We start from the raw sequence: 15,213 nt of genomic DNA on the forward strand, positions 1-15,213 counted from the left end.
GAACCAAGGTACGACTGTAAATCTGTATGGGAGCATCTATGCACAGTATGGAAACACGGTGGGTGGAAATGGGTTGGTAGCACTCATCACTGAGCCCCCCGCCCCCCAAAAGTGAGGGGGCTTGGTGAGAGGTCTCCTACTGACTGACAACAGCAATGAGAACAGGGGATCGTGAAATACCTGTTTTGTTGGAAAGCCGGAAGGACACCATTTTGTCGGAGATGTTGCAGACGTTCCTGACCGAAGCAATGCAGCTGTAGTTGGCATAATCCTGCGGCCGGAGGTTCTTGAGTTTCAGGATCTTGGTTTCACCCTGTTGGCAGCAGGAGAAACAATCGTGAGTGTGCAGGGAGGATCATTACTCCCGTTTGCAAAGAGATATCCAGGATAGGTTCATCGTTGTGAAAAGTCTAGACAAGGGCAACCCAAATGCTCAAGGGGGTGAAACGGCTCTCCCAGGAGGAAAGCTTACAGCGTTCGGGACTCTTTGGCTTGCAGAAAAGGAGAGGAAGAGCCAACATGATAGGAATGTATAAAATGATGCCTGGCATGGAGGAAGTGGGCAGAGGAACATTTTGATAAGAGTCTTCTTCGGGTCAATGGCCCATCTAGTCCAGCATCCAGCTCTCACAGTGGCCAACCAGATGCCCCAATGGGAAACCAGCAAGCAGGATTTGAGCTCAAAAGCACTCTCCTTTCCTCTGGTTTTTAGTAATTGGGATTCAGAAGCATTGCTGCTTCCAATTGTGGTGGCAAGGCACAGCCATCATGACTTGTAACCGTTGATGATGAAGAAGGAGGAGGAGTTTGGATTTGATATCCCGCTTTATCACTACCCGAAGGAGTCTCAAAGCAGCTAACATTCTCCTTTCCCTTCTTTCTCCCCCACAACAAACACTCTGTGAGGTGAGTGGGGCTGAGAGACTTCAGAGAAGTGTGACTGGCCCAAGGTCACCCAGCAGCTGCATGTGGAGGAGCGGAGACGCGAACCCGGTTCACCAGATTACGAGTCTACCGCTCTTAACCACTACACCACACTGGCTCTCCAGTGATAGCCCTCTCCTGCTACACGAATTTGTCTAATCCTCTTTGAAAGATATCCAAGTTGCTGGCCAACTTCTCTGTCCTGAGCCTTCCAACTTTCAGTTTCATTGGATGCCTATGAGTTCCGGTTTTAGGGGGGGGTGGGAGACAGATAAAAAGGAAGCACTTCATGCAGCAAATGAAGAACTATGGAACTCCCTCTCACAGGAGGCAGGGATGACTAATAATAATAATAATAATAATAATAATAATATTTATTATTTGTACCCCGCCCATCTGGCCGGATTTCCCCAGCCACTCTGGGCGGCTTCCAACAAAAATCAAATACATTAAAATATCACACATTAAAAGCTTCCCTAAACAGGGCTGCCTTCAGATGTCCTCTAAATGTCTGGTAGTTGTTCCACAGGGCGGGCGCCACTACTGAGAAGGCCCTCTGCCTGGTTCTCTGTAGCTTTGCTTCTCACAGTGAGGGAACCGCCAGAAGGCCCTCGGAGCTGGACCTCAGTGTCCGGGCAGAACGATGGGGGTGGAGACGCTCCTTCAGGTATACAGGACCGAGGCCGTTTAGGGCTTTCAAGGTCAGCACCAACACTTTGAATTGTGCTCGGAAACGTACTGGGAGCCAATGTAGATCTCTCAGGACCGGTGTTATGTGGTCCCGGCGGCCACTCCCAGTCACCAGTCTAGCTGCCGCGTTCTGGATTAATTGCAGTTTCCGGAAAGCCTGTTATGGCTTTCAAAGTGGATTAGACAAATTTGTGGAGGACAGAGCTATGGGTGGCTCCTAGCGAGGATGACCATGTCCTGCAACCGATTGGGGGCAGAAATGCTTCGGAGTCCTGGTTGCCAGGTTCAGAGAGTGCTTTTGCTGCCTTCATGTCCTGCTCATTGGCTTCACAAAAGATGGACTGAGGTTCTTCTTGTTCTTTGTAAGACGAATATGTGTTGTGGGATAAAAGAAGGGAAAGTCACAAATACCACCTCAATGAAGTGTAAACATGACATTCCCCCCTCCCTTACACCCCACCCATGATAATTTTACTGATTCCCCCCCCCCCCACTCTCTCCTTTGATAATTTCCAAATACAATTTCTTTCCTCATTAACTGCTGCAGAACAGGGAATCACCGGAGTTATTATTTCATACAGTGGTGGTGTGAGCTGGCCAATGTTTGGCTTGCAGCGTAATTACTGGATTTTTTTAATTCTTGGAATACCATAGCCAAAAAAAGGAGAAAGAAACAAGTTGAAAGTCTCTTGGGAATTGCTGAGTTAAAATATGCACAGAAATGCATATTTTTTGGAGAAAACCTGTTCCAAAATCCGTATGAAGTTGTAGAGTTTCATGCGGATTTTCAGGGACTGATTCGGTTATGCGTGGACATGCGGAAAGGATGCCACAGACTGAAAGGAGACCATTTCCCCCATCTCTACCAATAAAGCATTTCACATATTAAGCTTATGAAGGTATCGAGCAGAGGGGGAAATACACACCCCACCCCCAAAAAACAGGTTCTACCTCCCAATCGGAGTGGGATCCATGCCATGAAAATTTCAAACATTTGTCAAAAGAATTTTTCTCAGCCAATTTGTGTAATTAGACTTATTATGCCTAATGACTTAATTAGCGTAAACACAGCAAATGTAATCTCGTAATTGGGCTCTGCAATTACAATATGTAATGATGATGAAAATTGCTTTTTTGGGGTGGGGGTGGGGGTGAGGTCCCCCTCCTGCCTGCAAACATGATGTCTGGCCATCCCTCCTCGTAAGGAGAAGTTATGTTCAGTTCAAGCCAAATTAATTCCTTTAAGGCATAAACCTCTTCTAAGTGCATCTATGATTCAAATTGCATATAGCGAATGATACCAATGTTTTGCAACTGGTGGTGGAGCATGGCTTTAGAAACAAATTCAGCTACATTGAAAACCCTGAACTTAGTCTCCAAAATTTTAATCATTACAGACAACCAGTGATATGAGACATAAAGATTCACATGGAGTTAGTTGGAAGTCAATTCATTTTTTAAAATTTTTTCTTCTTTTTGGTGTTGTTTTTCGTTCTTTTTTTCCTTTTTTGGAAGAATATGTCTTGTATTTTTGGTTGCAGATTAGGTTGTTGTGTTTACATCCTTGTAATTTTGTTTTTGCGTTTTCTTCTGTTTTGTATATTTTGGTTCGTTTTCTTCAATGCTTGTTTGTGTGATGTATAAGTATAAATAATAATTAAAAATTAAAAAAGAAAATCCTGAACTTATCTGTGTGAGAGCCAGTGTGGTGCAGGGTTTAGAGTGTTGTACTAAGAGCTGGGAGACAGGGTTTCAAACCTCTATCCCTCCCTGAAGCTCATTTGGGCCAATCCCTGCCCCACAGCCTAACCTACCTCACAGGTTTGTTGTGGGGACTAACTGAGGAGGGGGAGAAGCATCACTTTGAGCTCCTTTGAGAAGAAAAAAGCAAGATATAAATAACTAAATCATAAATGGAGGCCACGCTCCATCAATATATGGCTCACCCAATTAATCGGCTCAACCTCCTGAAGGGCAACAAATGGCAATTCAGGTTTCCTGTGGATTGCTGTTTGCTCCAATTGGGCTTCAAAGAGCAGGATTTCATGGGGGGAAACCCCAGAGCAAAAAGAGAGGGAGCTAAGTGTGGATCATGAAAGTGCGGAGGAAAGATAAGTGTGGATAAACCTTAACCTGTTGTTGTTGTTGAGTCGTTCAGTTGTGTCCGACTCTTCGTGACCCCATGGACCAGAGCACGCCAGGCACTCCTGTCTTCCACTGCCTCCCGCAGTTTGGCCAAACTCATGCTGGTCGCTTCGAGAACACTGTCCAACCATCTCATCCTCTGTCGTCCCCTTCTCCTTGTGCCCTTCATCTTTCCCAACATCAGGGTCTTTTCTAGGGAGTCTTCTCTTCTCATGAGGTGGCCAAAGTACTGGAGCCTCAGCTTCAGGATCTGTCCTTCCAGTGAGCACTCAGGGCTGATTTCCTTCAGAATGGATAGGTTTGATCTTCTTGCAGTCCATGGGACTCTCAAGAGTCTCCTCCAGCACCAGAATTCAAAAGCATCAATTCTTCGGCGATCAGTCTTCTTTATTGTCCAGCTCTCACAAAGACAACCTATTGTTGCCTACATATAAAACCCTAAACAACTATGAACTTGGTTACCTGAAAGACTGGCTTCAGCAGAACCCAGTTAGACTTGCCATTCCCTAATAATTATCTTTGTGTGGAGAGGAGACTTTTCCTGGATGCACCAGGGTTATGGAATACGCTTCGTGCTGAAACACAAATGGTCCCATCTGTATTGACATTCTGTCGGCTTTTGAAGATACACCTGCTTACACTGGCATTCTCGACTTCTCGACCCAGTCTTAAATACTGTGCCCATGAAATTGTTTTATTGCATATTTTATCTCTGGATGTTTACGCATTGATGTTTCCATGAGTTGTTTTATTGTGTACAGGGGTGCTGACTTGGGCCTCTGGTTATGGATGCCCAATGGCACAGATGATGTCTGGGACCTTTGCAAAGAATGAACCTATAGATCAGGAGTGGCCAGCTCCCAAGAGACTGCGATCTATTCACAGAGTTACAAACTGGCAGTGATCTACCCCCTTTTTGGGGGTTCGGGTAAAAGTTGTTGATTTTTTTCAGGGAGGGGGTAAAATGTTGAGCTTTTTTAAAGGGAGCCAGAGTTGTTCAGCTTCTTTGGGGGGAGCCAATGATCTACCAGTGATCTACTGCAGATGTCCAGTGATCTACCAGTAGATCTACCTGTTGGACATGCCTGCTGTAGATCTACTTTCTCTAGCCCAATATTGCCTACACTGGCTCCCAACAGCCCTGGAAAGTCAGCATCCAAGCATCCTTTTCCGCGATCCTCTTTAAAAAAAAGAACAACAACAACAACTGGAACCTTGCATGTTGTACATAGAAATCATGCATTCCGCCCCCAAAGCTTCGGACCAGCCCCACCCCTGACATCAAGGCAGATTTGTGGGGCACATTGGCGATTCTTAAACTTTTAATTACATTTTTGTCCTTTTTATAAACATCTTTCCAATCTCACCCTCACCCAGGGAGAGATACACTAATTCAAGCTGACCTCTGATAAATATAGAAAAGGTTAGCGATAAGCCTTCAGTTATCAAGGCGGCAACTTGATTTGTTCATTAAATTCGAAGCAGAGGACGAATCCCAGGCAGGAGCCTAAAAAGCTCAGCGCTATTCCAAAATGGAATCTAATTTAATGTGACATGTCATATAACCCGGTAAGAACTTATCTAATAAAGGAGATAATAATAAACATTTCCGTATCGCGGCATTATTAGGTGAGGAATCCCAGCTCGCAAGGAGCCCTTCGCTTTTAATTAAATGCTCAAAAGAGCAGCCAGTCAGCCTGTTTGTGTCCGTTCCTCCAATAATAATTAATAAATTAATAAAAAAATGCAAAATTACCCGCGCGGCACGAAGATGAAATCCAGCGCCTGAGATCGCTTTTGACAGGGCAATCTCCCCACCGGATTACGGGACCTTGTCAATTTCTTGGCGGGGGAGGGGGGCACTTCTTATCAACGCACCTCGACATTTGGGCAGCTAATGCTTTGACATTACGGAACACTTGGTTGCATTTATATCCCAACCCTTTCCCCCAAGGAGGCGAACACAGTTCTTCCCGTCTCATCTAATTACACAACAACCCTGCGAGGTGGGCTAGGCTGAGAAAGGCAGCGAGTGATTCCTAAGGGGAGTTTTTTGTCTATGTGTTTTTTAATATTTGGTTGGAAGCTGTCCAGAGTGGCTGGGGAAACCCAGCGAGATGGGCAGGATATAAATAAATTATTATTATTATTATTATTATTATTATTATTATTATTATTATTATTATCATTATTAATTTCATTAAATTCAAAGCAGAGAACGAATCCCAGGCAGGAGCCTAAAAAGCTTAGCGCTATTCCAAAATGGAATTTATTTAATAATAAAATTTATTTATTTGTTTGTTTGGTCCCACCCAGTGACAGTTTCATAGCCGAGTGGGGATTTGAACCGTGGTCCCTCCCAGGTCCTAGTTTGACACACAAACCACTGTAACACACCATAACTGCAAGAAGGAAACGACTCTATCCCCACCTAAATTAAGGTGCTGAAAGGAAGGAGTGGACTTTTGTGCGAAAATACCTTGCGCTCAGGGACCCAGGTGGCGCTGTGGGTTAAACCACAGAGCCTAGGGCTTGCTGATCAGAAGGTCGGCAGTTCGAATCCCCGCGACGGGGTGAGCTCCCATTGCTCGGTCCCTGCTCCTGCCAACCTAGCAGTTCGAAAGCACGTCAAAGCGCAAGTAGATAAATAGGTACCGCTCCGGCGGGAAGGTAAACGCTCCTCCGCATGCAGCTGCTGGGTGACCTTGGGCTAGTCACACTTCTCTGAAGCCTTTCAGCCCCACTCACCTCACAGAGTGTTTGTTGTGGGAGAGGAAGGGAAAGGAGAATGTGAGCCGCTTTGAGACTCCTTCGGGTAGTGATAAAGCGGGATATCAAATCCAAACTCCTCTTCTTCTTATCCTGGGGCAAAGTTCGCAACCCGAGGTACTACTTCCGGATTAGCAGAGTTTGTAACCCGAAGTATTTGTAACCTGAAGCATTTGTAACCCAGGTACCACTGTAGTTTAAAGTGCATTTTTGAGAGTCGGTGCGGTCTAGTAATTAGAGTTTTGGACCAACCAAGACCTGGGAGTGCAGTGTTCTAATTAGTATTAGTATTAGTATTAGTATTAGTATTAGTATTAGTATTTATACCCCGCCCATCTGGCTGGGTTTCCCCAGCCACTCTGGGTGGCTTCCAACAGAATATTAAAATGCAATAGTCTATTAATCATTAAAAGCTTCCCTAAATGTCCACTTGGCCATGAAGTTCACTGGGTGTGGCCTCTCAGGGATTAAAGGAGGGCAAGAACCATGTGTGTCATCTTGAACTTCCGTGGAGAAAAAGAAGAGATATAAATGGAATAAACAAAAAATTGTCCACAATTCAGTTCCAGCCAGGAACCTCTCCTGAGCAGGAGCCGTATCCTGCAGAGCATTGTGGGTGATCCCATCCCGGGAAGATGGCTGCAACTTCCCCAAATGTTCCTAAGGAAGGGAGTCCGATCCCACGGTGTTGAAGCTGGCCCAATCCCTCCACCTCCCGGAGGTCCCAGCGCTGCCTCTTCCTCCGCAAGGCTTTGCCAGCGATTCTGAGCAATATAAAGCTGTCAAGTGCAATAAAGGAGGAAAGCGATGGGCCTTTTCTGAGCCATTAGTTGAGAATTATCTATGAAAGTTGAAAGTTGTTCTGTGCCGGGTTGCTGATTGTACACTCAGTATCTCATTTGTTGCCTCTCGTCGGTTCTCGCGCCTCGAATCCCAGGAGCTGCACCTCCCCCAAGTGGGGAAGGGTCTGGAGCCGAGCGTGATGCTCACATTGGGAAGGCAGCTCATGCGCAGGAGGATCTGGCCCAAGAGAGACTCATGGAATAGTAGAATTGTAAGGGGCCCCCAAGGGCCATCGAGTCCAATCGGCTCCAATGCAGGAATCTCGGGTGCAGATGTTGCATCTGCAGCTGTCGCCAAATGACAGAAAGATAGAATCAAAGAATTGTAGAACTATAGAGTTGGAAGTGTAATGGAAAAACCCCAGGTGTGCTTGTCCACCTGGCCCTATGAGAGAAGCCCACGGGTTCTGCGGAGATCAAGGAGGAAGCCAGCCAGGAGCAAAGTAAAGCAAAGAAGCTTTATTGCGCAACAGGAGCAGCCAAGACTGTTCAACGGGGAAAGGGGTGACATGGACTTTTAAAACTTCCCGCCATTGCCCAGAATACACAGCGAAATACATCATAGAAACGTCAGAGATGGGGAGGGGAGAGAGGAGGTTACAGTAAAATTTACATAGGGGAAAAACAAGTTTTGCATATCAGGAAGGATGGCAGGAACCGGTGAATGGATCTAGGGTGGGTGTAATACACATTGAAGGTTTCTTCTGCGTCAGGACAATAGAAAGCTCCTAGGAGGATGTCTGCTGCCATGGTAGCTGGTGGATGGGTGCTTGACTGGATTATCGGGAGGGGTGTATCTCCTCCTGCGGACGTGACTCGCTGCTTAGGGGATTATGAAAGCCACTGAGTGGAGAGTCCAAAAATTATGCAGTATCGAAATAATATACTTCTGATGATCGGAGGATGGCGGGGACCGAGGGGTTAGAAAGGTTATTTTACAAGGAGCAAATAGACACCCGAACCAGGCAAATCGGACACTGCGTTCAGGAGTTGTGGATTTTTACAATAATAAATATTTCGAGCTGTCAAAATTGGGCCACCCAGCGTCTAAATTGTCCATTTGATACATTGTTGCAAGTTATAATTAATAGTTTCCCCAACTGGTTACATTTTGGTTTCGATTCCATTGTTCTCCCAGCAGGGAGCCTGTCAAAACCCACTTAGTGTTCAGTCAAGCGTGAAGGTGATGATTGAATCATAGTATCTGAGCTGAACGTTCCATTTTGCAGGCTGAGCTGGATGCATGCTCCTGATTGGCGGGCCTGCCGCTCATTGAGAAAATGGTGTGTAGCGAAGCGCTTCTGACAGGCGAAGCGGTACGGGTTTTTAGGCTTTATGTACAGCCTTTTGAAGGGGTATTGGGGAAAGTCAGTGTGCTGCTTGTGAGACCGTGTGGGGAAACATGTGGAGGGGTTTTCGGGGCCCAGGGGAAGTGTCCTAAAGGCGATCCGGTGAGTCCCGGCTGGCCGCCTTGTCAGCAGGCCTCCGGGAAGAGCGCTCCCCCTGCCGGTTTCCCTATCATATCCCCCATTCGGAGAGAGGGTTGCGGCCCGTTCCGGAGGAACAGCAACCCCTTCTCTCCGCACCTTCACAGTTCGGTGATCTGATATTCCCCTTCCCCCAGGTGCCGCATCTGTACGTATTCAGGGAAGGGAATGGCGGTACGGGAATAGGCTCTAAGGGGAAATATAGCGTTAGGAGCTTTCCGGGAGGGACAACGAAGCAAAGAACAACACGGTCCCCAGCAGTGAGCAACACAACAAAAGGTCACAATGCATACGGTAACGACTAAAACAATCACAACTAGTCCCTTCAGGAGTTGCTTCGCCCAGCCCAAATCAGGCAGCCAACCCCACAGGTCGAGCCCCGACAGTCCTTCATGCTGGATGTCACGCAGGGTCCCAGCAAGTCTATGTATGTTGTTTAGGTGTCCCGTTATGTTTAGGGTTTGGTCGGTTACATACGTACAGCACTCTGAACCAATCAGAGCACAAGTCCCGCCCTCCGATGACAGTAAAAAATCGGTAGCAATCCGGTTTTGGATCGATAATTGTCGTACCTGGGAGAGCTCAGTGGTTAGAGCATCGGTGACCTGTTCGGTTTCTCGCATGAATTTGAGGAGGATGTCCGTGAGTTTCAAGATGTCAACGTGATTGGAACCCGCTCCGTAGGCAGGGAACAATGCTCTCCCCCACGTCTCTCCGTTAGCGGCCACATCGGAGAGGTCCGAGAGAGCCTGTTCCTCTCTTTTGTTCCTTTGTCTCCCGGTAGGCAGGTCATGGGTGACTCGGATGCCCGGGACAATATATCCGATATAACAGGAGCCAGACATGTGGGGGCTGACCCACCGGTATCCGCGGTGAGCACAGATCCACCACAGGCCCGCGAGGTAGGACTCCATCCGGCCTGAGGCAAAACTCTGTAGGAGAGCGGGGTTCGGCTTTCCCACGGGTCCAACAACGGTGGTCCAAGCGGCGGAGAGGTCGGAGGCAGTCTGTGTGCCTCTCGGGCTGGTGATGATAACTTGCCCTGTCTCACGGAGTTCCAGGTTGATGTCGCACACACTGACCCCCACGTTAGGTCCTTGTCCAGTGAAGCGGCGGCAAAGGGGGCCCCTGGTTGGACCTGTCAAGTACAGGTATTGGTGGGTGAGATTCAAGGCGGTTAGGTTCCATGAGGCAACGTCCCCTGACCGGAACTGCTCCAGGGTGACGGCCACCGGAACCAGAGGTAGTCCTTGTCTCATATGGGTTGGAGCATGAGCACAGATCCAACAGTCCCGAGTAGTGGTCTCCTTTGCCACCTTGCTGAGGAGTTGGATGAAAGAGTTCTGCTCCCAGGAGGAGAGGAGGTCCGGTTCTATGCCAGACCGGTTCAGTCCTAATTGTCGGGGAGCGGTGCCTATCGGGTGAAGGGGGTCAGTGGAATTAAGGAGGCTGACGCTGGAGGCAATGCCTCCACATCTCATAGGTCCTGTATGGTCCCAAGCAGGAGGATGGGAAGGGGCTACTGGGTGATGCCACCCTTCTAAGTACTCTCTCCCCTGCCAGTTTCCCGTAAGTCCAAGGTCCCAGAGGCAACAAAACCTCCGGAGACATACGCCTTGCAACTGGGATCTATGGGGTCCCGGAGCCATACGGAGGCATTGAAATCCAAAGAGGAGACTCTCAGAGGGTTGGTGGGTGTCCGTGTAGGCGTGTGAGGCTCCACCAAGCGCCACCTCAGTCCAGTTGGGAAGTCTGGTAACTTCCCCTCGTTCATAGAGGAGGTAGGACCCATTCACGCATTGCAAACGGTAATGCCCATGGTCCAAGGCGAGGACAGCGGCTCCAATGCGATGGAAGTATTGGGTACGGATAAAGAGTTCCCAATACTGAGAGTCAGAGAGTTGGGGTACTGCAGAGTGACGCAAGAGGGTCCGGGACTCAGGAACACAAAAGTCAAAGTCCCCCATTCGATCCTGGTTGTCCCTACCCCCTAGGTCAACAGCATGGAAGTCCAGGTAACGGTAGTCGGTGTGCAAGTGCACGCAGTAGTTGGCTGCGAAGGTGATAGTCGCAGCAGTTAGAACAAGGGATAGAGTCCGGGGAGAGCAGAGAAATTGGGGCGGCATGGTAGAAGTTGAAGGTGGAGCTGTCAGATAGCTGTCAGCTGTCAACGAGCTGTCAGAAGGCGAGGCGAGCTGTCAACGAGCTGTCAGAAGGCGAGGCGAAGCGAAGGACGAGCTGTCAGCGAGCTGTCAGAAGGCGAGGCGAGCTGTCAACGAGCTGTCAGAGGGCGAGGCGAAGCGAAGGACGAGCTGTCAGCGAGCTGTCAGAAGGCGAGGCGAGCTGTCAACGAGCTGTCAGAAGGCGAGGCGAAGCGAAGGACGAGCTGTCAGCGAGCTGTCAGAAGGCGAGGCGAAGCGAAGGACGAGCTGTCAGCGAGCTGTCAGAAGGCGAGGCGAAGCGAAGGACGAGCTGTCAGCGAGCTGTCAGAAGGCGAGGCGAAGCGAAGGACGAGCTGTCAGCGAGCTGTCAGAAGGCGAGGCGAGCTGTCAACGAGCTGTCAGAGGGCGAGGCGAAGCGAAGGACGAGCTGTCAGCGAGCTGTCAGAAGGCGAGGCGAAGCGAAGGACGAGCTGTCAGCGAGCTGTCAGAAGGCGAGGCGAGCTGTCAATCGAGCTGTCAGAAGGCGAGGCGAGCTGTCAGCGAGCTGTCAGAAGGCGAGGCGAGCTGTCAACGAGCTGTCAGTCGCGTTTCAGGCGTAGTTTGATACCGGTGTTGCCGGGAACGATCTCGGAGGTCCAGATGGCGCCCGGTCCGGTCTGTTGGACCCGATCCTGGTCCCGATCCTGGTCCGGTGGCGAAGGCTGTTGGACCCGATCCTGGTCCCGATCCTGATCCGGTGGCGAAGGCTGTTGGACCCGATCCTGGTCCCGATCCTGATCCGGTGGCGAAGGCTGTTGGACCCGATCCTGGTCCCGATCCTGATCCGGTGGTGGGGCGATATGTTCTCCGTCCTCGTCGTCTATATAGGAGGCTGCAGTGGGAGGTGGGTTATCAAAAGTATAATCCTCCCCCCCGCTTTCCTGTGTCTCCTGTGGCGGTTGTGTGGCCTTGCACCTGGTATGGTGAAGCCAGGCATTTTTCTCCCCCACTTTTAGAGCTGTGAGTGAGACGAGGAGGACCTGATATGGACCCTCCCAGGCTGGCTGCAGTGGGAGTTTCTGATAGACCTTCACTAACACCCAGTCTCCTGGTTGGAATGAGTGAACGGGGGCATCTGCTGGCAGGTTCTGGCCTTCTATGGCCGCATATTTATGGAGGCTGCGCAGCTGTTTCTGCAGTTGTATCACATAGCTGGTAAGTTCAGCTTCCCCAATGTCCAATTCTGATAAGGGGAACTGGGTGTTATAGATAGGAGGGGGTCGTCCGAAGAGAAGTTCAAAGGGGGAGAGTTTTAGGGGTCCAGTGGGGGCGCTCCTGATGTTGTGAAGGACTATTGGCAGTGCATTGACCCACTTCAAACCAGTGGAGCTACAGATTTTCCCCAATTGGACCTTTATTTCCTGATTCATGCGTTCGACTTGCCCTGAGGAAGCGGGGTGGTAGGGGGTGTGCAGTTCCCACTTAATGCCAAGAGCAGATGCCACATGCTGGACCACAGCCGCTGTGAAGTGGCTCCCCCTGTCAGAGTCTAACTTGCGTGGGATTCCAAATCGTGGAATGATCTCATGGAGTAGGGCTCTGGCCACAACCGAGGCTGTAGCCCTTTTAGCAGGAAAGCCCTCAGTCCATGAGGAGAATTTGTCAATTATAACCAGAACATGATGAAAGCCCTGACACGGGGGAAGATCAATAAAGTCCAATTGTAAGTTTTCAAAGGGGACAAAAGCCCATGGTCTAGCCCCTGGTGGCCGCCTGGGCTCACGTTTAGGGTTATAATTTTGGCAAGTGACACAGTTCTTAGTAGCAGCGGCTGCTGCCGTGGCTGTCCCAGGGGCATACCAGGATCTTTGAACAAAGTCTATCAGCTTCCCTTTGCCCCAGTGGGTTTGTTGGTGGAGGACTCTGACAAACTTAGGGGTCCAAGCCCTGGGCATGACGACTCTCCCATCTGGAAGAGTCCATACGCCATTGACCTTTGTCGCACCAATGGTAGTCCACGTGGATTGCTCCTCTTCAGGGGCAGTCCTATACATTAGATCAAAGTCGAAGTCTGCAGGTATTTGAATGCATTGGAAGTCTGCCCCCTCCCGTGGGGTTTGCAAGGCTGCCATTTGGGCGGCGCGATCCGCCCTCCTATTGCCTTTTGAGACCGGGTCCCTCCCTTTGGTGTGGGCCTTACAGTGGACGACAGCGATGGAGGCCGGTAGGTGAATTGCAGACAGCAGTCTTTCCACTAGGGCGGCGTGGGAGATTTGCGATCCTGCAGCCGTTAGGAAGCCCCTTTGGAGCCATATCTGCCCCGTAGTGTGGACCAGACCGAAGCAATATTTGCTGTCGGTGTATATGGTGGTGCGCTTTCCTTCGCTAAGTTCACAGGCTCTGATGAGGGCTACTAGTTCGGCCGCCTGAGCACTGTATTGGGCATGTATGGGACCCGCTTCTAATACTTCGAAATCAGATGCTACCGCATATCCAGTCTTTCTCTCTCCATTCACTATCTTAGAGCTGCCATCTGTGTATAATATAAGATCTGGGTTCTCCAGGGGGAGGTGATCCAAATCCTCTCTAGGTTTTTCAGTTTGTCTGACAATTTGAGCGCAATCGTGATGGGGGGTGCCATCTTCCGGCAGTGGAAGTAGGGTCGCCGGGTTCAAGGAGTTTACTCTCTTGATGACTACGTTTGAGGGAGCCAGTAGGAGGGCTTCGTAGCGGTTTAAACGCGGATTGGAAAAATGGTGGGTGCCTTTCATAGATAGGAGGGTGGAGACTGCATGGGGCACATGGATGGTAATTTCATGCCCCAGTACTGTCTCCTGCGCTTTCTGGAGGAGGATTGCTGCAGCGGCTATGGCCCTAAGGCAGCTTACGGCTCCTTTGGCGGTGTTATCGAGCTGCAGACTGTAGTAAGCCACTGGCCTCTGCCGGTCCCGAAAGGATTGAGTTAGGACTCCCGAGGCCACCCCCATCTGTTCGTGGACGTATAGATTGAATGGGATGCGGTAATCTGGGAGGCCTAAAGCGGGGGTGGAACGTAATTCCCTCTTCAGGCGCTCAAAGCAGGCAAAAGCCTCCTCGCTCCATATTAACTTATCGGGGTGGTCCTGGCGGGTCATGGCAGACAGGGGCTTCGTTATTTCGCTGTAGGCGGCGACCCATTCTCTACAGAACCCAGCCATCCCGAGCAGCCCACGCAATTGTCGTTTAGTCTGAGGTAGGGGTATTTTCGTGACTGCATCTATTCTGTCGGTTGCCAAGCTCCGGGTGCCCACCCCTAGGACGTGTCCAAGATATCTGACCTCCTGCTTGCAGAATTGTAGCTTTTTGGGGGAAACTTTGTGTCCTTTGTAGGCTAGGGCAACAAGGAGGTGTTTGGTGTCCAATTTGCATGCCTCCTCGCTATTAGAACAAATCAATATATCATCAACGTAAAGCAGATACTTGGATCCAGCAGGCAGTACTACATCCTGTAGATCTTGGTGCAAGATGGCAGAGAAGATAGCCGGCGACTCCACATACCCCTGGGGTAGCCTGGTCCAAGTGAGCTGGCCGGGTCCCCAGGTGAAGGCAAAGAGAAATTGACTTTCAGGGGCCAGGGGTATGCTGAAAAATGCAGAACATAAATCTGCAGCGCTGTACCAGGAGGTGCCCGGTGGTATTGCATTTAGTAGGGAGTTTGGGTTCCCCACCACCGGGTGGCGCGGCACCACGAATTGGTTAACTAATCTCAAGTCCTGTACAAAACGGTAACGGGTTGGGGCGCCCTCTGTAGCGGCCTTCTTAATGGGGAGGACTGGCGTGTTGCACGGGGAGGCGCAAGGTACTAAAATTCCCTGTTGTAGGAAATCCTCTATCATGGGTGTAAGTCCCTGTATTGCAGCCTGTGGCAGTGGGTACTGCTTAGTACAAGGGTATGGGAGATCTGCTCTATAAGTGATCTTGACAGGCACAGCGGATTTTAAAAGCCCTACAGAGGTGGATTCTGTCCCCCATAGCCAAGGGGGTAGTTCCAATTCAAGGTCCAAGGGGAGATCTGGGAACTGACGCTCCTGGACTGCTTCTTGTACAAGTCCCTGGAATGCAGGTACAGATTCCTCAGGCATGTGCAGATATATGCCGTCCTGTGAGCATTTAATAGTCGCTCTCAGCTTGCAAAGTAGGTCCCTCCCCAAGAGATTCACTGGGCTGCTGGTTAGC

The 15,213-nt window shown here is 49.8% G+C and overlaps 1 protein-coding gene across 1 annotated transcript in view; it reads right to left on the minus strand.

Moving 5' to 3' along the window:
- The window catches only part of MDGA2 (MAM domain containing glycosylphosphatidylinositol anchor 2), a 377,896-nt gene that overhangs the window by 149,730 nt on the left and 212,953 nt on the right, over window positions 1-15,213 (minus strand). The window contains exon 5 of the mRNA XM_033158260.1: window positions 181-313. Within this exon, the coding sequence (XP_033014151.1) occupies window positions 181-313 (133 nt within the window). The remainder of the gene's footprint in view (window positions 1-180; window positions 314-15,213) is intronic.

Source organism: Lacerta agilis, chromosome 1 (genome assembly GCF_009819535.1).
Source record: "Lacerta agilis isolate rLacAgi1 chromosome 1, rLacAgi1.pri, whole genome shotgun sequence".
Taxonomy (NCBI): domain Eukaryota; kingdom Metazoa; phylum Chordata; class Lepidosauria; order Squamata; family Lacertidae; genus Lacerta; species Lacerta agilis.